This window comes from Rhinolophus sinicus, linkage group LG02 (assembly GCF_036562045.2).
Source record: "Rhinolophus sinicus isolate RSC01 linkage group LG02, ASM3656204v1, whole genome shotgun sequence".
Taxonomy (NCBI): Eukaryota; Metazoa; Chordata; class Mammalia; order Chiroptera; family Rhinolophidae; genus Rhinolophus; species Rhinolophus sinicus.
The window spans coordinates 193,650,832-193,671,907 of NC_133752.1; the positions used below are offsets into that span (position 1 = coordinate 193,650,832).

At 56.7% G+C, this 21,076-nt stretch overlaps 1 protein-coding gene across 10 annotated transcripts in view; it reads right to left on the reverse strand.

Annotated features, from left to right (window-relative positions):
* MRTFA (myocardin related transcription factor A) overlaps window positions 1-21,076 on the reverse strand; it is a 177,123-nt gene that overhangs the window by 1,521 nt on the left and 154,526 nt on the right. For 4 of the 10 annotated variants that reach the window (XM_074326439.1, XM_019734454.2, XM_019734459.2 and 1 more), the window contains 10 exons: window positions 17,660-17,715; window positions 15,345-15,420; window positions 13,778-13,960; window positions 9,939-10,114; window positions 9,270-9,401; window positions 6,891-7,144; window positions 6,491-6,659; window positions 4,401-5,417; window positions 3,302-3,463; window positions 2,963-3,023 (listed from right to left, as the gene is read on the reverse strand). In XM_074326439.1, coding sequence (XP_074182540.1) covers window positions 2,963-3,023; window positions 3,302-3,463; window positions 4,401-5,417; window positions 6,491-6,659; window positions 6,891-7,144; window positions 9,270-9,401; window positions 9,939-10,114; window positions 13,778-13,960; window positions 15,345-15,420; window positions 17,660-17,715 — 2,286 coding nt within the window. The remainder of the gene's footprint in view (window positions 1-2,962; window positions 3,024-3,301; window positions 3,464-4,400; window positions 5,418-6,490; window positions 6,660-6,890; window positions 7,145-9,269; window positions 9,402-9,938; window positions 10,115-13,777; window positions 13,961-15,344; window positions 15,421-17,659; window positions 17,716-21,076) is intronic. The other 6 variants (XM_074326442.1, XM_074326447.1, XM_074326445.1 and 3 more) reach the window with 3 other exon arrangements.

Here is a 21,076-nt window from a genome sequence, read left to right on the forward strand (position 1 = left end):
AAATCTTCCTGACAATTGAATTTGGTAATGATTTCTTGGTTACAACACCAAAAGCACAGGCAACAGAAGAAAAAAACAAATTGAATACATAAAAAATTAAAACTTTTGGGCATGAAGAACACTATCAAGAAAGTGAAAAGGAATCGCTGAAAGTATGTGCAAATCTTATATCCTGATGAGTGATTCATGCCCAGAATAACGAACTACAACTCAACAAACCCAACTGAAAATGGGCAAAGGACTCGGACATTTCTACAGAAGATGCACGACTGGCCTACTGGTGGTATAAGCACATGAAAAGATGCTCAACCCTGTTAGTCATCCGGGAAATGTAAATCAAAACCACTTCGCACCCAGTAGGATGGCTATTATTTTTAAAAACTGAAGAAAACAAGTGTTGGCATGATAGAGAGAAACTGGAACCCCTGTGCATGGCTGGTGCGAATGAAAATGAGGCAGCTGCTGTAGGAAACAGTTGTAGTCCCGCAAAAAGTTAAGCAGAAAATGGCCTTCTGACCCACCAATGCCATTTCTGGGTGTTGACCCAGAAGTGAAAGCAGGGACTCGAACAGATGCTTGGCCCCCCATGTGCACAGCAGCCAAGAGGTGGGAACACCAGTGTCCACCTGTGGATGAAGGACCCACAGGGTGGTCCACCCAAGCAATGAAACAGCCACACACAGAAGGAAACGCTGGCACCTGCTACGACGTGGGTAAACCCTGAGGGCAATATGCTGGTGAAATAAGCCAGAAACAAAAGGACAAATACTGTGTGACTCCACCTGCGTGAGGTCCCCAGAGCAGTCAAAACCAAGGCGACAGCAAGTAGAGGAGAACAAAGGTTACCGGGACGGAAGGGCAGCTGGGAGGGCTGCGTGTGGGTAAACGAGTGTCAGTGCAGGATGGTGGTGCTCTGGAGACGGAGGGTGGTGATGGTTACACAATGAATGTACTTCACGCCACTGGACCGTACTTTTAAAAGTGGTCAGAATGGCAGGTTTTATGTATATTTTACCACAATTTAAGAAACTATGCAGAAACCAGGCTTGTTCCCTGACACTCTAGGTCCTGTCCACCCTCCCAGTCTCCCCGTCCCAGCTGGACATGCCTCTCTCACCAAATGACCAGCACCCTCCGCGCCGGCCTGTCAACCTGCCCAACTGCCACCAGTGAGGATCCTGCTGGCCGCAACCGCCCAATCCAAATGCCCTTCTGACATCCTTGCCACCTCCATGGCCACTCCTCAGCGTACCTTTGGGTGCAAGCAGCACCGCCAGCCCCCTTCTCTGCCATCTGCCCACTGCTAATGCTCCAGGCCGGCTCCCTCTCTGCTCTTGCACAATCTCTTTCCCGGGCAGCCTCACCCCTCCCACTTTCACTTCCTGTCTGGACACCACAACTCCCGCCGCTCACCGCCAGGCCGCTCACCGCCAGGCCTCTGCTGAGCTGGGCACCAGCCTTTCCATCTGCCTGGGAGCAGTGCCCTGCCCAGCCCAGCAGCCTCAGTGCCCCCCGCCCTTGTCAGATATGCACCTCAGGTCCACTGCAGCCCCCAGCCCCCGGGGCGTCTCCCTAAGATCAGAACAGTGACCTCAGAATCACGTCAGCTACTGAGCTCTTTTAAAAACGGAGATAAAACTCACCGTTTTCAAGTGAGCCATTCCATGGCTGAGCTCTTGCTCTGGCTGTGCCTCGCTTCTTCCCACCTCCTGGCAGGCAAAGCCATGGAGACAGCAGAGCTCCCACACTCTGCCTTCCTGCAGCTGCCACCAGTGACGTCCCCATGCTCCCCACTGTAGCGCAGCCCTCCTGCCGTGCTCCACTCCGCTCACCACCCGGTCGTCCCACTGGCACGCAAACATGCTGCCCTTTCTTTGCTCCCTTTGCAGGAAGCCCTCTGCAGAGAGCTCTACAGACCTGCTGTCTCCCGCTGCCCCTGACCTTCAACACACTTCCGCAGGAACTTGCCACAGTCCCACGCAGCACCCTGGCTGAGGTCACTGACGGCCACCCATAGTCCCTGGCTGCCATCAGCAGCCCGTTGCTTCAGGACTTGCCCCTCAGCCCATGGCTCGTCTGCTCACCCAGCCACATGGCTCTGAAAGCCGATCGAGACACCAACAGCCACCTCCTGCCCTCGCCCCGCCCTCACCTGGGCCGTCTGCATGGCTCCTCCTGTCTCGGGACATATCTAAGCCCAACTGGCACTGCACCTATGCGCCCCCCACCTTCCCTGGGAGCTCCCTCCTGGCAACTCAGGCTGAGACCCCTGGAGTCATCCTCAGCTGCCCGCCTGCCCTTGCCACATGCCTAACCCGAGGGAAATCAAGCTGGCACTCCCAATTCACCAACTCCCGACTTCCCCACCTGGCGGCCACCTCCCAGGCTCCGGCCCCCAGCCTGGGTCTCTACCATGGTCTCCCTGGTCGTGCCCTTCCTCAAAGCTGTGCGGTGGGCTCTGGTGTTACCCAGTCAAAGCCCGTCCACCCTGCATGGCACTCATGCCCTGCCTGAACTGACGGCGGCACCTGCTCATCCAGGCCGACCTGACCATCCCCTGGGCACCCAAGACCCTTCCCTTCCCGACTTTCCGTAGTGTACCCTCTAACATGACATTTCCTTAGTTTGTCCTTCATCTCCCAGCAAAGGCATTCACTGTTGGGCTCACTGCCATGTCCTGGGCTGCGGGGACAGTGCTTGCCACCCAGGCAGTGGGTGTTGGTAAAGCGAACGTGTGTTGAGGCCCCACAACTCCCCAGCTCCCCCCCCCTCCCCGTTGTTCTTGCCCAGGCCCTGGAGGTGGGGTGCGTCTCAGCCGTTGCTGTGTCTGAAGTACAAGGACTATCGCCCATTAAGTGTTCAATAACCAAAGCAAACCCAACAGACCTACCCCCCACGGGCAGGAAACCACCTATAGAGAATGAAGGGAGTTAGGGAGGCGGCTCAGGGGTCCGGGCTTTACCTCCACTCTGAATAAGAATGTCAAACAGGTCATCCATCTGTTGGCTCGAGGAACCATTTTCCTGTGGAACAAAAAGGGGGGAAAAAAAGGTGAAGCTCAACAACAGGCCCCCAGCGTCCGCCCCCGAGCTGGGCCCCTGGCCAGTGCTCAGGCGCCTGGGGCTCAAACCCACTGGGTCGGGCCAGGCCCTGGATGCCTGCGCAGGCCGGCCCACGCCCCCCGGCTTCTGGGCCCCCCAACACTGGCTCCTGCCCACCGCTAGCCTCCAGCTGCACTCAGCACTGCAGGAGCCCAGCCCAGCAGCCGGGCAGCGCCCACCCCGGCCAGGCCTCAGTCTACCTTCTTCACCTGCTGTCTGGGCTGCTGGGTCATAGCTTCCTCATAGCCAGGTGGCTCCTTCTTCAGCAGAGGAGCAGGGGTCCCAAAGAGGGGCTGTGGCGGGTGCTCCAGGTCCATCTGGGCTGGTGGGCCAGGGGCTGGAGAACCGGGCTGGGACAAGGGCTGGCAGGAGAGCGGAGAGAGGCAGTGGTTGGCATGAGGAAGCAGCCGAGGGGCACACGGCGGGAGGCGCCCACCTCCTCGGCCAGGACAACTCTGCAGCTGCACTGGCTTCCGGGCACCTTCATGGAAGCCACTGGGGGAGAAGGGGCACAGGCAGGGGAGGCCCTAACCTCCAACTCTGCAGGGGTGAGGTAGGCTGGGGTGCCTGGCTGCCTGGGATGTGCCACAAGCCACATGGGAGAGGGAGGGGCTCTGGGCTGATTTCCGGCTCCTCCCTTTCTGCCTGAGGCTGCTCAGGCCCCTCGACTCCCCTTCTGAGGTGGCTGGTTCCTGCCACTGTCCCTTCCATCCGGAGTTCTGCAGGGCTGAGGGGCCACACAAAGCCCGAAACAACCCCACCTTTGCACCAGGCTGGCTGGAGTGTCTGGGTTGTGAGAGTGACACCTTGGCGTGGGACAGTTGGCCCCTCTGCGGGGAGGGCGAGGAGTGGAGCTTGCACCAGCCCACCGGCTCAGCCCCCCAGCCCCCCCCAGATCCTGACTGAGCCCACAGCCTCTCCCAAGCAGAGGACCTTCTCTGACCCTCCCCCGGGGCCCTGTCCCACGCCCACAGAGCAGAGGTAGGAGTGGGCCCGGCCTGGGTGGGGGCTGCTCAGGAGCCCTCTGCCAGGGTAAGAAATGTTCTGGCATCAACGGCCAGAGGTGGGCAGTCACTGACGCCACCCTCAGGCTGTGGGGTCGTGGGGTCCCTTAACCTTCCCAGGTCTTAGCACCCTCCTTGGTGATACAGGGATAGCGATCCCTCATTTTGGAAAGTGAAGGGAAGATTAAAGGAAGAAGGCCCTCCGTGCCCAGCCCCGGGGCGCCTGGTAAACAGGGCTGTCGTTAGAAGGACCTTCGCGCCCTCCTCTGGCCCCTGCCCACCCACACCCCGGTACCTGCTGGGGGCTCCCGCTGGCCAGGCCAGGGCTGTCCGCCTTCTTATTGGTCACGGTGAGGACAAGGTGGGTCCCCGTGGAGTCAGTGATGAGGGTGGGAGGAGTGACCCCCTTGATGAGGCTGGGGCCCTGCGGGCCCAGAAGCAGCTGGGGCGTGGGCGTGGGCTCCGGATCGGGCAGCACGGCTTCCTGCTTCACCACCACGGCCGGGGGCACCGGGGCACAAGCGTCTACGTGGTGGGCGGTGGGGGCTGCCAGGCTGGGGCTGAAGGGATGAGCGGGCCCCAGAGGCTGTGGGCTCAACTGGCAGCTGGAGAAGCTGTTCTCCTGCTTCACGGGGATGCCCAGGGCAGCGGGGCTGGGCGCAGCGGCGGGCGTGGGCTGCTGGGCCCGCTTCTCCTGCTCCAGCTGCAGCCGCAGCCACTCCACCAGCTGCTGCTTCTGCCGGAGCATGCGCGTCAGCTCCTCGATCTGCTTGTCCTTCTCCTGCAGCATCTGGTCCTTGTCGCGCCCGTCCAGCTCCGCCCGCACCCCAGGGCTCAGGCAGCAGGACCCCGGCCGGGGGCCCTCCTCCTTCACAAGGATCTGCAGTGGCGAGGCCTGCAGCGTGAGCTGGGTCAGCGGCGATGTCACCATCTCTCCGAAGGTGTCCCCGGGCGTGGAGTTCTCATCGCCAGTGCTGAGCAGGGAACGCTCTGAGGGGGTGGGAGAGACGGGGGGCGTGGAGCCCGTGCTGCCGAACTTCACCACTCCGTTGCTGGTCACCGTGGCCACCACCACCTCGGCTGGGGCCAGGCCTGCTGCCACCAGGGCAGGCCCCGTGCTGAGCCGGGCTGCCGGGAAGGCGACCACCACCTCGCCAGCCTTGGGCAGGATGGAGGGGGTCGCAGTGGCCTTGGGGGCTCCTGGGGCAGGGCTGATGTGCTCCTGGTAGGCACGCAAGCGCTCGATCAGGTCTGTCTTGGTGCCCGAGACAGGAAGTGACCGCAACTTCAACTCCTGCTTCAGCTCCGCCACCTGCAAGGACGTGGCGAGTCAGGGCAGACGGGAGGAGGGGAAGGCGAGGGACGAGCTTTTTGTCTGTTAGGCCTCACCTGCTGAGGCCCCACTGACCACTTCATACCAGCAACCCCGCCCCGCCCACAGCCCTGGAGGGCGAGTGGCACATCCCCCAGGCCCAGCCCGTCCCTTTCCCCATCCTCACCACACCAGGGCCTGGTTAAAATGCTCCCTACCCCGCGCCCACGCCTGGGCACGACATGCCCTCCGCTGCCCCAGCCCTGGCGTGGTGCCTGGTGTTCAATAAACACTGAATTGACCAGACTGGGTTTTACAGAGAACGCTGAGCTCACAAAAGCAAAAGAGCTTCTTCACGATCACAAAAGCAAAAGAGCTTCTTCACGATCACACGGCAAATGAGCAGCAGACTTAGGAGTTATATCCAGGTCTGATGGATTCCGTAGCCTGTGCCCAAATGCCCCAGTGAGAGCTGTGTCTTGCTGGCATCAGGCCACGACTCAGAAGGGACCACCCTGGTTCAGAAAGCAAACTCTCGAGGGAGAATTTGGTCCATTCCATCTTCTGATCAGGGCACAGAGAACAGGCCGGGCCCCAGGTGTGATCCCCCACCCCACCCCACCCAGGCCTTGGGCAGAGCCTGCCCTGCGTACTGGCCACTCCCTTCCCATGTAGACTGGGCGGGAGGGACACTGACTGGCAGCGGGAAAGGTGGGGGTGTTAGAGTGGATAACCCCCAGTCTGAAGCCCGGCTCTACCACTGGCAGATCTCCCGAGACGCCTACGCTAGCTCACCCTTAAGTGGGGGGAGCACCCCATTTCTCACATTGCACTGTGAGGCCAAGAAGGTACGAGGCAGACAAGGGCTTTCTAAGCCCCAAGCCCCTGGACAGATGCTGGCTGATGGCGCCAATGGTAATGACCACGAGGACCATGAGGGCACGGATGACCAGGGCCAGGCAGGCCCCAGAGCTGGAGGAGACCAGACGCGGGAGCTCCGCTCTGCCTTTCCTGACCAAGGTGCTGGGCCGGCTGCTCTCCCTGAAAACAAGCACCTTGGGAAGACCACCTACCTTCATGTCGTCCAGGTTGGCAGGCAGGGCTCCCGGCTTCCCTGGCAGCGAGGTGCTGTTCTGACGTGCCAGCCCACTGGGCCCCGAGGAGCCGGGGCTGGAGCTGGAGCTGGTGGAGAGACTGCGCATGGGGGGCGGCCCGCTGCTTCCCAGGGCCTCACCTGCTGGCCTGAGAAGAGACGGCAGAAATGAGCCCCAGGGAAACCTCCCCTTGGCCTCTGCAGGGCTGAGTAGAGATGGGCGTGAGACGAGGGCCGTGCGTACCGGCCCCACCTGGGGACCACTCCTGCGGGATCCAGACCAAAGGGTCCTTGAAGACAGGGGTTCAGCCACCCGGACCTGGCCTCTGCCTGTGCTGGGGCACCTACGGTGGGACAAGTGGGACGGGGTGGACTCCTACTTGGGCGGGGCGGGCAGGATGGTCTGGTAGTTGTAGTGCTGCTGCTGCTGCTGGTTGAGGATCTGCAGCTGCAGGAAGAGCTGCTGCTGCTGCAGGATCTTGGCGTAGGAGGAGTCCATGGGCGGGGCGCCCTTCTCCTGCTTCTGGTCCGGGGGGATGTACTGGTGGTACTTGAGCTTCTTCACCTTGGGCTTCAGCTCCTTGGCCTTCTTGCTGCGCTGCGACTTTTCACTGGCAGACTTGGGTTGGCTTTGCTGAGGGCACGGGAGACAGAGGGCACGTCAGGGGGCAGACTGGGGCTTCTCTGCGGGACGCCGGTGGCCCGCCCCCCACAACGGGAGTGGCTTCGGAGGAGGCCTGTCACCTGCCCTGCCCAGTCCTACCCTCCCCCTACTGGATTGCACCCCATCCAAAAGTAGAGGCCTCATCAGTGCCCAGAAGCGTCCAAAGCAGGGGACAAGGGCTGACAGAGGAGGCAGCTTCTAGGCTGGAGGAAAAATCAGCCAAATGCAGATGTCACCGTCACCCCAAGCAAAGGCGAACATGACAAGAAGGTAAAAATAGCTGGCTTGGGGGGCCTGTGCCATCCAGGTACTTTACAAAGACCATGTCATGCAGACCTACAGGAACCCTGCGTGGACAGGAACTAGCAAGTCTACTTGAAAATCAGGAAACAGGCTCAGAGAAGTCACTTTGCCCAAGGTCACACAGGAGCTTGATCTCACCATGTGAAGAAGCCAGGGCCCAAAACCAAGACTCCAAAAGCCCTTGTTCCTTCACCGAGTGGGCTCCAGTGAGGACCAGGTGGGCCAGGAAGGGCCAGCGGGTCCCACCTGGGAGGCCTGTCTGTGGGTCAGGAAGGGGCAGAGCCCGCAGGGCAGTGCCAGGCAGGGCTGTGGAGAGCCTGCACGTTTCTGAGCAGGGGCGACACAGAGTGGCAGTGGGGACCGATGCGCAGGTTTGGGTAGAGGTGACTGATTATAGAGGAAGAATGGACAAGAGGAGCACGTGGCAGGTGACCCGTTCAAGGTTTACGGTTCTGAGTTTTGGCACCTGACAGTGGTACCCCTTCATGGAGGTCAGGAAGAGGCTCCTGGCTGCATACTCCACACTAATAGGACTGTGGTCTGAGGGCGGAGGCAGGGAGCTGCAGAGACCCGAGGGCGTGGACATGGGCCACGGAGAGGACCAGAGCAAGGCTGCAGAGCAGTGGGGCTGCAAGGGACCGGGGCGGGGACAGGGGCCAAGGGCTGGGCCTGGGAGCACCCCCCAGTGAGGGTGTAAGGAGGAGCCGGAGAGGAGCAGCCAGAATGGAAGGTGAGGGAAAGCAGGAGAGAAGCACGACCCAAGGGGGTCAGAGGCAGATGCAGGGCTAGGCGTCAGCCCACAGAGGCTGAGCTGCTACCCAGAGAAGAGGAAGTGCAGACAAATCACACACACACACTAGTCTTTCAAATGCGTGGTGGTCAAAGGAAGGCACCAGTCATACGACAAGGAACAAGTTTGAGGGAGGAATTTTGGGGGAAAACCTTTGACATCTGTGGCCAGTCAGCCCACAGGGGCGAGACGTGCCTGCTGAGGAGGGAGAGGCCTGGAGCCAGCCGAGCGCAGGTGACCCAGCAGGCGGCGCTGGCTGCCTCCTCTGGGACAGGAGGAAGCCACCAAGCTTCCTGTGACATCAGGGCAGGCCTGGGGGCGGGGCCCCACACAGGAGGTGCCAGGAACCACCAGGCAACACTGGGAGGCACAGCAAGGGCTCAGTTAAGGTGAGAGGGCAGGAGGCTGGCGACAGCCGGAGAGGACCACGGACGGCCAGACACTGCCCAGCGGGCGCAGGGTCTGGGGGGCGGGGGGACTAGAGATTAAGACCAGACAGGGAAGCCAGCGGGGGCGGGAAGGAAGCGCACAGGCTGAGGGCGCAGAGACCTGCAGGGCAGGTGGGACTGGGCAGCGGCACACTGTCCCCCATACAAGGTCCCCAACAGGTATCTCGGGGGGTTGATGGTGTACCCACTGCCCCTTCAGGTCAGGCCTTGGAGAATAAAAACAAATGCCCGTCACTTCATTTCTCAGTTTTTGTCATTTGTAGAACAGGGTTCTTTACTGCCTCACAAGGTTGTCAGTGACCCAGAAAGGATGGGTGAGCATGTGTCCACGGGGAGGGCAGTAACGGGGCCTGGAAAGCCCGGTCCAGAGCCTGGCTCACTGCGCTCCGTAAGTGAACAGAAAGCACCCTGTCACCACCTCAGTGCCCTTCGCTGGGCCCTGACCAGGGGGAGATCTACACCCCCTTCCCCTGCAGTTGCCCCCCACGGGGATGAAGTCATGGCAGGGCACCAAGGCGCATGGGGAAGGGAGGGCAGTCGCTGGAGACGGTACCTTAATGAGCGTGGGGGGGGGCTTGGCGGCGGGGACCGCAGTTCCGTTGGTGAGGCTGGGAGGCAGAGGTGGCTGCTCTGCCAGGAAAAGTGTTTCTCCGGAATCTGGGCCCACTGGGAGTTGAGACACAACCTGAAAGAGAAGGGGGAAGTGAGGACACCCTCCCTTTCTGGCTGCTCCCGAGGGTGTGGCCATGTCCAGGTGGAAGTGCGTCCCAGCCCTGGCCTGCCCTGAGGTGGGGGGCAGTCACTTTCTGGGACACCAACACTGTGAGGGGTCAAGGACGGGAAAGACCAGGGCAATGAGAAGAGCTGCCCCCAGGACAGCGCGGGTGCGGGGGACTAGGCAAGGAACTGAACACAGGAAAGCGGGCTGTTCTGAGTGAGTGGCCATGGGGTAGGCCAGGGAGGCTTCTGGCTCTAATGCAGGTAGCCCAGTGTCCTCCACCTGGGACCAGGCTAGGCTGGCTGAGGCTGGCTGAAATGGGGGTCTGCTGCCATCTCCCTTCCCTCCCCACCACCAGCATTCCAACAGCCAGCTCCCGAGCCATTAGAACAACCCCCGTCCACTTCCTCGTCCCTCCTGGCCAAGCAGGGACCTCACGACATGCAGCTCCAGCAAGTCTGGGGCCCCTGGGAGCAGGGGGACATGTGGAGCAGGCCAGCTCACCTGAGTGGGGGATACAGAGGTGGCACTGGGCAGTGGCTCGCTGACTCGGGCTTCCAGGGGTGACGGCACCGAGCCCTGGGACTCGTGGCTGGCGGGCTGCTCAGGGGATAAGGCATCGCTGCTGTCCTCATCGAAGGAAGAGCTGTCCGCTACTTTCGGGTAATTCACCTGGCCCACTGAAAGCCAAAGCCAGAATGAGACTCCACGTCCAGCCCACGGAGGGCCAGAGGCTGTCCTAGCAAGGTGCCGGCCCTCCAGCTCCCTCGGACCCCATGCCCCAGCCGGGCCAGGCAGATAGGAAAAGGGAGACTTGCAGCCAACCTGCCTGCTGAGTCCAAAATAGCTCTAGGAAAGCTCATCCTGACGCTGACCAGAGGCTGGGAAGAGCCTACTAGGGTGCAAAGCGCTCCCCTGGGCAAGAACAGGCCCGATCTCTAACCTCTTGCTTTAAACTCTGCACTGTGTTCAGTCTTCAAAGTCAAGTTCTCCCCTCCCTCCCTCCTGCCTGCTGACTTCTCCATCTCAGTTTCCCTGCTGTTAAAGGTAGTTTATTTCCATTCCATAGCTGCACCAAACTTGCCTCTTCCCCCAGCGGCTGTGGGCCCTGCAGTGAGGGCTCTGGGCCCGCACAGATGGATCTGAGGAGAACAGCTAACAGCTTTGCAAGTGCAGCTCCTCCCCTGGGCAGCATAAACTCCCCAAAGGCCAGGAACAGGCTACGGAGCCTCTTGGAAAAGGGACGCCTGCCTGCACAGGCAAAACAGGACCCCTGGAAGTATGGTGACCTCCCTTTAGCGGCAGTGACTCCCAGAGACCCAAGGCCACCAGAAGAAAACCCACCTGCTGGCTACAACCGCCTCCCCGCCCTGGGCGGAGATGGCCCGAGTGCAGGTGTTCCTGGGACCGGCTGGGGCCGGGCTGGGAGGGAGAGGCAGGAGGAGCAGGGTCCCAGTGTGGAAATCCCAGGACACAGAGAGAAGGAAAGACGATAACAGAGGCAAAGAGGATATTTCAAAAAAATCCACACCACAAGCACGCCTCAGCTCTGTCGGGGAAAGAGGCTCTGCACGGGCCTGCTGTGCACGCAGGAGGAACCCAGGCCGTGAACACAGCACAGAGGCAGGCTGCCGGCCACACCTGGGAAATTTGCTGTGGTGGGACAACCACAGAAAAGGAACAAGAAAAAGCCGGAAACTCTCCCAGCAGACTCTCCCCGCCCCAGAGCCATGACCTGAGGTTCTCCCCCGAGTCCAGGACCTGGGAAGGAAGCCCTGCGCCTGTCCCTCCCCAGCTGACTCTGGTGATGGAGCAAGGAATGCCCATCGCTGGGCCGGCTCACACCTCCCCGTCCCGTCCGAGCAGGCGCGTGCGTGCAGCGCATGGAGGGACGGAGACCGCTGACCACCATGGACCTCACGCCAATCACACATCTGCATTTTCTCCCACGATCCCTGACTCCCAGCAGGCGGCTGCTATGGGACAATGGCCACATGACGGAGCTCCACCCCGGTCCGTTCAAAACCAAGGAAGCTGCTGCCTACACTGAAGCAGCCGAAAGACCAGTGCAGGCAGTGCCACTGCAGAGTCTGTTTCTCTCTATTGTGGCCCAGCACAGGAGGGGGAGGTACAGAGACAGGGTCCCCGCCCTGTAGGAGCTTATGGTCCAGTTGCCTTGAGCACAGTAAATGCTCTGCTAGAGGGAAACACTGGAGCTGAGGGGACACTGCGGAGAGGCTCAGGTAAGACTTCCCGGAGGAGGGGGCCTTGGCATTAATCTTACAGGTCACCTGGCCTGGCGTGGAGGACAGGGTCTGAGTGTGTGCAAGTGACTGCGGGAGATAAGGTGGCCTGGAAAGCTCCCTTCCATGTTCTCCTCTCAGCAAGCTTAGAATGGTCTCGTCTCCCTCCTCCCAAATGAAACCTCCCCCTCAGCCCAGGTCCGACTGCCTCTTGCTCCCATGTCCTCATCCTCATAAGCCTGCTCACTCCTCCCAGTCTAAAGGTCCTTCCTAACCACCCTCTCTCTCTCTGCCTCCCCCACTCACCTCCTGAACAAATGGACCACATCTGCTGTCACCGCCTCCTCACCTCCCACTCATTCCTCAGCCCACATCATGTGCCTTTTGCCAGCAAATGCATCTTTCTCCAAGTCACCAGTGATGACCTCACTGCCAAACTAAACTACTCCCAGGCCTGAAACGCGCTGGGCTCCTCCAGAACCACTGCCCCTGCTGACCCCTTTGCCTGGCCCGTCCTTCTGTGCTTCTCCACTTGGCAAACTGATTCGCCCTTCAGGTTGAACCCCAAGGTGCCATGTCATCTGTGCTACTTCCCCAGCTCCTGCCACCATCCCCATTCCTGAGAGAAGCCCGCTTTCTGAGCTCCATGGCAGCCGGCACCCGCTCCCCATTACTGTATGTTGTCCATACGGCAGCTGCCAGCTGGTCTGGAATGAACGCTACTGCTAACAGTGCAGCCCTTCCATGAGTCTCCTCAGGCACCTAGGACGGTGCCTGCTCTTGACCCGCAAGCCAGGTGACTCAGCTACAATGTCACACGGACATGGCCTTTCTGCCACACAATGCTGGCATCTGCTCGGGAGCCAGACTCAGAAACCACTGCTTATACATCAGCCTCCACCTGTCAGACTGAAATCTTTGAGGGCAGCGTCACAGTTTGTTCATCTCTGTAACTGCAGGACCTCACGAGGGACCTGGCACGTTGCTAACTCTCAGCAAACATTTATCAGATATTGGCTGCTGGAGGGTCCAGAACTGACCTTGGCCCAAACACTGGCCTATAACTAGGGGCAGTGATGGATTGTGGTGAAGAGCTGGGTAGGAAAACACTGAGATGAGACGGGATGAATGGCAGGGCAAAGCGGTAAATTAAAAGTGCTGTTAGGGGCCCCGGGTGTGCCAGCCTCTGGCCGGTGGCTGCTTCCTGCACTGTCACACCAGTTTCTTCTGACCCGGGGCTCAGGGACCAACTCGCTGTGCCTGGGCTCTGCCTGGGGTTCCGCGCCTCCTGCCCAAAGAGCTACCTCGCTGTGGGGGAGCACCTGAGCTTTCTTCTCGTGAGCGCAGGGACGCACGGCCCCGCCTGGGTCCAGGTCTCGGGCCCACTGCAGCAAAGGAGACACGTCAGTGCCAACACTGAGCAAAATCTAAGGGACGGTGTCGCAACACCGGATGGTGGCACACAGGCCTGCACGTCCTGGCCTCTGCCCACCTCCTGCCTTCTCTCCTTTCCTGCGGCTCCATGTCCGCGCGGCTCTCTCTGCTGCACACACTCATTTCTACTCACCCTGGAGCCCCAGCTTGGCCGTCACCTCCTCTGACACTGTACCCCACTGTCAGGGCCGAGTTGGGGTGCCCTCTCTGTGTGTGCCCCACCAGCACAGCACGGCTCTTGCCTCTTACTGTTGCCCATTTACCTGCCTGTATCCACTCCTAGACGTGAGCTCCTTAAGGACAGGGGGCTTGTCTGCCTTGTGGGGCTGTGGTCCTAGCACCTAGCACACTGCTTGGCTCAGTCAATATCTGCAGAGTGAAGTATCTGTGCAAAGTGCCAGGTTCCAGGAAGAGGTTTCACTAACAGAAAGAAACAGTAAGGTACAGATCTATGATCCTGACGTCTACCTACCCTGTGAGACAGATGTGAAGGTGTTATTAGTTACTTGTCGGCATGGCAAGGATCCCTGCGGCCCCGCACTATCCCACGCCAACACAACCTGTTTATCCGGCTCTCGCATCCTGCACCTCAGGCCCCAAGCCTCAGCAGGAAGTCAAAGAGCAGGAAGCCCAGGGCCCTCCCCTGTGTCTGGCCTGTGGGCCCACCTGGGGGCTGGGGCCTCCTACCGATGATGGCTTCTTTCAAGCTGGACTCCACAGGCAGGATGTTCTTCTCCACCAGCTCCATGGGGCCAGGCCTCTGTGCGATCTTCTCGTTGAGGTCATCGGCCAGTCTGGCTCTCTTTAGCTTCAACTGCTTGGCCTGGAGGGAAGGCTCAGCCGAGGTCTCTGCCCGTGGGAAAGAATGGAGTGCAGGAGGATGTAGGAATGGCCCTGGCTCCTTCCCTCTGGGGAAGGAGCAGAGACCATCAGAATGCAAAGTGCATCCCAGGCAGGCAAGGGTGGCCCGGCTTCAAGTTTCACAAGGACAGAAGGAGGGCCCCCACTGTGGACAGTGTGTGGTCACACACAATGGCCACGGTGCCCAGGCTGGCCCAGAGGACTCCCGGAGGTGGAGCTACAGAGCTGCAGGGCACCACACATTGGAGTGGTCCCTACTCTCCCTCAAGCTTGCTGTGTCACGAGGACAACTCACCGCCCTGCTCTGGGCCTCAGTGTCTGTCTATACAACGTGGGGTTGAGACTAGTAAAGTTGTCTTCGAATCCCAAAGATGGTTCAAAACCGAAAACAAAAAATGGATAGACTGGGCCAGCCTGGTGGCTCAGGTGGTTGGAGCTCCAGGCTCCTAACTCCGAAGGCTGCCGGTTCGATTCCCACATGGGCCAGTGGGCTCTCAACCACAAGGTTGCCAGTTCGATTCGAGTCCCGCAAGGGATGGTGGGCAGCGCCCCCTGCAACTAAGGTTGAACACGGCACCTTGAGCTGAGCTGCTGCTGAGCTCCTGGATGGCTCAGTTGGTTGGAGCGCATCCTCTCAACCACAAGATTGCCAGTTTCGAATCCCACAAGGGATGGTGGGCTGCGCTCCCTGCAACTAGCAACAGCAACTGGACCTGGAGCTGAGCTGCGCCCTCCACAATTAAGACTGAAAAGACAACAACTTGAAGCTGAACCGCACCCTCCACAACTGAGATTGAAAGGACAACAACTTGACTTGGAAAAAGTGCTGGAAGTACACACTGTTCCCCAATAAAGTCCTGTTCCCCCTCCCCAATAAAAACTTAAAAAAAAAAAAAAAAAAGGATAGATACACTCTGTTTTCGGCAGCCAAAATCTTTCCTTTATCAGAATGTGGAAAGAAGCATGTCCTGGACCAGGCAGAGTATGTGTAGGATGATCTAATTGTACATCACATGTGCTCAAGTAAACGCTAAGTGAGTGAATGAATGAATGAATGAATGGGAAAGCAAACGCATTTTTAAAACAGATCTTTGTGGAAAGGATTTTATATCAAGGGATGATGAGGTCCAGGGCCATCACGTGGCCACAGGAGACAAAAGTCAGCCAAACCAACAGAATGTGACTGTGCTTCTTCGGGAATTCCCAAAAAATGCGTGGTGGCAACCACAGCGCTGCTGTTTTACTGTGTTAAGGCTCTGCCTACAGAAATGGGAGCAATAAGAAAAAAGGAAGAAGAAATGTGGGTGGCGACATGGTGAACACACCGTGAGAATGAGGGTTTAGATGAAGAAGCATTTCCATTCCAACACACCTTCCAAAATATGCATCCTGACCAGCTCTGATCTCTCCGGCCGGGAACGAATCTTCCGTTTCAGATAGTCCTCTGTCTATAGAAAAAAACACACCAAGCTCTCAAATCCAGGTCACACGCTTATGGCACAGACAGGACCACAAAGCAGCTGTGGCTGTTGGTCACCTCTGCAGCCCCCATGATCTCAGCTTGGAGACGACTGGGTTCTAAGGCAAGGGGCCTGGGGGGGGGGGGGCACATCCACGTCCAGCTGCACCTGCCAAGGGCACCATCCATCTGTCAAGACCATTTGTCATTCTGAGGATGGACTACTACTATTTTTTAAAAAATCTATTACTTCTACTGTCATAAAAGTAACATATGTTCATCAAAGAAAATTTGGAAAATCACAAAATAAAACAAAAAATTTTAATCATTCCCTGTTATTATTGTATTTTGGGATATTTGTTTCTAATCATTCTTCCATGCAGAAGACAAATTTAATTTTGCAGAGTTGTAATCACACTGAATTTTATATCTTGCTTCAAAAAATTCGCATGATCTCATGAGCACTTTTCCATTCATTCTGAATGGCTGCCCAAAAGAATTTTGATATACGGTGCCATTGCTCTAGCTCCTTAAAGTTCAATGTCCTCATTTCTGCATTTCTGAGACTCCAGGTAAACTCACCCATTTCCTCAACAGTCCTGGAATCAGACCACGGCCTGGGGCTCATGTTATAGTGTATTGGACCCCAGAACCTGTGTTCTTAACCTCTGCACCAGAATTATTCAAACCACAGGTCAAGACCATCAGCGGTTCACGAGCAGCATAGGATAGGACAGGACAAGACAGGGCACGGCAGGGCACAGTTGAGACAGAAAATCAAAGGCCAGAGCACACTGCCTGCAGCAAAAGTAAAGGCTGGTCCTGGGGTGGTGCTGAGCTCCCCAGGGGGTGGTTTCCAGTGGCTTTGCGCTCTGGGTCTATCACCCCATCTGCAGTGAGCAGAAGAACTGCCCTGGTTACCGCAGGAGACGGCAGAACAGGTATTGGGCACTGCAGGGTTTCACAGACCTCACAGGGAGGCGTATTTTCTAAGCCACCTGAAGTTCTGAGCAGTGGCCAAGGCGGAGGCAGAAGACCTTACTGGTTAAGAAAGCACCTGGAGCCCACAGACCAAGGTTTGAGTCCCAGCTTTGCCACTTACTAGCTGGACAGGTTAGTTAAAAATGAAGATAACATCTAATTCCTAAGAGCTCGTTTGAGTATAAACAAGAAAATGATATAATTTCACATATGAAAGTGCTCAATAAAATAGCAGCTGTTCTAATTGGTTCATATTTGCTCCCTGCCTGCTTGAGAAGCATCCAGGAAATGGTGCCAAGCCTGACAAGTGCGTGGGGGGCCAGGCAATGCCGTCCCTTGCCTCCCCCGCTGTATTCTCCAACACTCCCAGTGGTAAACAGTGCGCTGTGTTCCTGTTTTGGTTCCCGGGGCCCATGACCTCATTCTTCCCATTCACTTTAAGATCAATCATGATTTTCCTTAGAAAACTTTTAAAAATAAAAAGAGAAGACAGTAAGAAAAGTCTTGGAGGGAAATATTTCAGTCTTGGAAAGAACTGTGGGTCTTAGGGTGCCACAGCCTGTGCGCCTCCCCTTGGGGAGGTTCTCTTCCCTCGTCTTTACGTGAAAGACAAAGTGAAGGGGGTGCGAGGGGAAGCGTGTTTTGGCGACTTCCCCATCTCCGCCCACAATGGGCAGCATATTCTATCCCCCTGAGGCCTCTGAGGGAACTGAAACCGATGGGGGACAGGCAGCAAACCAGGTGCTACCCCATGAACCTGGGCTCAGAGAGGGGCCCGGCTTCTGCTTCCACAGCCTTAGGCGGATGCTGGCCGCTCAGGGCATATGGAGACCAGTGGGGTTTCCGGCCCCCCAGACACCCATCCTGGAGGGGTGTGGGCAATGCGGCTACCGACGTGGAGGGACCAGCACTCGGCAAGCTTTTCCATGGCTGGTGTTCATGTCCTAACATCCACAAAAGGTTAAGTGGAATTAAAGATGGGAAAATAGTAGTGGTCTCCAAAGCAACGGGAGGGGGATCGGTGATCGCTACATACCCTTAAATGGAGTAAGGAGAAAACTCATTCGGATCATGTGCCGTGTCATCACGCTGGGAGACGGCTGGGGTGGGGATGACGTGGAAAAGGCAGAGCTTTCTATCTAGAACTGTGAGGCAAGGGCTGGCCCTGGAGGCACGCTACACTGGAAGGAATATAAGCAGCAGTGCAAGGGGCTCTGGAGGTCCTTGGGAAGAGCGCAGCGCCTTACCCTGGCCCGCTCCAAGCTCCTCCTCTGCTCGTGAAACGCAGCCGGACTTTTCAAAGCTGTTGGGAGAAGAATCATAAAAGAATTACTTTATTAGTGAAGCACCATGTCTACTGCTATACAGTTTACTGTGGAGAAGGCATCTTAATTTTAGTAGTACAATTAATATCAGATGCAATGAAGAAGAAAATGGCATCTGGGTAGGCATCTATCTTTCTGGTTCAGCTACCCCATTAGAACAATTTGGGTCGCTTTGTTCCTCACTAAGCTTGGGCTCTGTAAAGTGAACCCATAGAATATAACTCTAAAAAGTACCCTGGACCCACTAGCTGGACTGTTAGCTACACAATCCTCACTGATCGGTCAAAGCTGCTACGGGGCCTCACCTTACTCTCGGGGAGACGGGACACAGGGAGGAGCCAAGCGGCATGTCAGGGCCCCCTGACGTCTTCAACCTCCTGAGGAATCACAAAGTGACCAAACTGAATGGGACAGTTAAACGAAAAAGACACGTCTAGTTGGGTGCCATTTCCTTCTTCAGGTTAGCTGATATTAATAGTGCTGCTAAAATTAACTTGAATTTCATCTCTAAGGACTAAAGGACCTTCACAGCGAGTGTATGTTTGACCCTGGTGCACCTATACACACACACCCGGCAGCTGACAGGAAGGGCTCACTCAGCCCGTCAAGAACTCAGCTCGATTCTGGGGCCCCACCTCTGGGTCCCCCACCTCTGGGGCCCCCCACATCTGGGCCCCCGACCTCTGGAGCCCCCGCCTCTGGGGCACCCACTTCTGGGGCCCCCATCTCTGGGGGGGGGACCACAGCTCTCAACTCAGCCAACAACGCTGAGGATGGGGAGACCAAAACAGGATCCTCTACAAATGTGGCATCGTTAAGAGAATTCTGTGTCAAAAACTCGACTATGGGGACAAGTGATGAGTTTGGACACCCTGAGGAGAAGAAGGCGAAAGGCCTGACTCACTTCAAGTAAGGAACAACAGCAATAAGAGAAATTTACAAGACAGTGGTCAGTTTCACTTCTGCTGCCCGAGAATTTCAGAACAGCTGTGAAACCGAGTGAGGAGATAACTTTTGCTGGGCCGATGGCTGCGGTAGGAACGCAGGGGTAAGAAGACACTAAAAGTAGCAGGAGCATAGATATGACCCTATCCTGCCTAGGCCACGGCACTTCCTCCCTCCATCCCAACCCTGGGCGGGCTGGACGGCAGCAACAGCAGTCCCAGAAGAAAGCTCTAAATGCCCCAGTAGTACTTACTTAAAAATAAAAAAAGTTTTTAATCTTAGCATAAAAAAGAAACTCTCATTTTAAAAGATCAGTTCAGAGCCCACCGCATCTTCCAACAGCAGGGGGTGCTCTAGATTTAACAAATGACTAAGAAAAACCAGCACAGGCTCCATTCCAGGGCACATCCAGGCTACCCCAGCTCTGACCTGGGGAGGTCCTGGGTGACTCGGTGGCTAAGCAGACAGCCCCTGCATCTGCTTCTCCTGGGTAAGGCTGGTTCAACTCCCAAGTCAGTCTCCAAAGCCCTGAGATGCAGGAATCTGCTGGGCACGACACGCAGCCTTGCTCTTTCAGAGAGCTTAGCACATGGATGAGACAACAAGTATAAAGACTTAAAGAGAAAATGCACAGTGTCCGCACCACCCCAGCCCAGCTTCCTTTCTGCCTTAGTTCTCCCCACAGCACTCTCACCGCCTCTGACATTCCCTCCACTAATAGCGCACATCTTTCTTGTTTACTGTCCGTCTCCTACTATGAGGTGAAGCTGTGTCCCGGCATGGCATGGCTTTTGTCTATTTCTTTCACTTCTGATAGTATCCCCAGTGCCTAGAGCACCCAGCACATAATTCAGGCAAGGAATTAACGAATATTCTACAAGAGACGGATACAAAGTGGACAAGCGACAGGGAAACTAGAGAACACTGGGGCAGAGCTCTGCACGTGCACTTGAACAGCCAGATTACGGCTCTCATCTGGGTTCCAGACTTCACAGAAAATCAAGGCATTTGTGTTCTTGTCCTGGGTTCTACACATTACTACTGTTTACTGTTTTTCGGGTCTCATTTTCTTCTTCTAGAGTAGAACCTGTCTACCTTCCAGAACCTTGCAAGCATCAGATGAGTGAACGTGCTCTGAAGCAAGTGGCACTGTCATCAAATGCAGCGTTTGGGTTGACTCCTGGCTGTGATCCCACACAGGCCAGCTCGTTTCTGAGCCACAGCCACACATTATCTGTCTAAAACCCCAGCTGGCTTGCTACCTCAACAACCTACACTGAGGTACCCTACATATCCCAGGGTTAGCTAAGGCACAAATCCAACTTCTGGAAAAATAACTTCACAAAGCACAGAATCTCGTGATGGAAGAGTGTACCATCTTCCCGTACAACAGGGATGATGTGCCACTAATGGGGACAAGTGACAGGTGAACTGGCTGGAGTGTCTATGAGGTCCTGTTTGGTTCCATTGAGTTAAGGAAGTTTTCACGTAATAGCCAGGAAGAGATTGATATTTACTGAGTGCCCACTACAGTGGCAGGCGCTGTTCTAGATACCTTCATATTCCTAATGATTCCACGTGCTAGGTAATATTCTATGTTATAGATAAGGACAGGCTCAGAAAGGGCAGGAAAGGCTAGCAAGTGGCAAACTTAGGATTACAACCTAACTCTGTCTCACCCTCCAGAGTTCTTTCTGCTCCTCTGGGTTGGTTTCTTAACTTCTTCAAAAAGTAGAGAAGAACAGCCCTACTGGGTGGGGAGGCAAGGAGGCCTCAACTACACACACTGCCTAGATGTATGGCTGAGTGCAGGCACTGTGGAAAGGTCAGCTCACCACAGTATATGCACAAACAGTGTGAGGAAGGCTCGGAAGAGGGGTGCAAAGTGACCGCAGGCACAGCAAGCCATGGTCTGACCCGGGGCTCAGCGAGGAACTGAAGGGACAGCCTTCAGCACTGACAGTCGGAGATGAGCTGTAAGGGGAACAAGAAGACCAGAGGAATTCATTATCTGCTCAGGCCTGGTCAAGAGAACCAGAAATGAGGACCAAGAATAGAATGCAAGACAATAATCACCAATTGCAAAAGACAGTTGCATTTTATAACAACAACATTATAATCTTGAATTCTCCAACAGCCCTGGTGGCAGGAACCAATGTGCCAATTTTGTGTGCGATGAAGCTAACACTGCAGCCACCCGTGAGGTCATCATCGAGTGGTGGACCCCACCCAGGGCTGGTTCTGTTTCCCTTTCTGCCGTCATCCAAACCTTTGGACAAGTGTGTGGGTTTCTCTCAGTCCTTGGACAGCCCGCTCCCCTTGTGCAGCTCTTTCCCCATTTCTAAGTCTGCTCTCCGAAGCAAGTTCGGCAATTTCAATAGCTAATTCTAACAG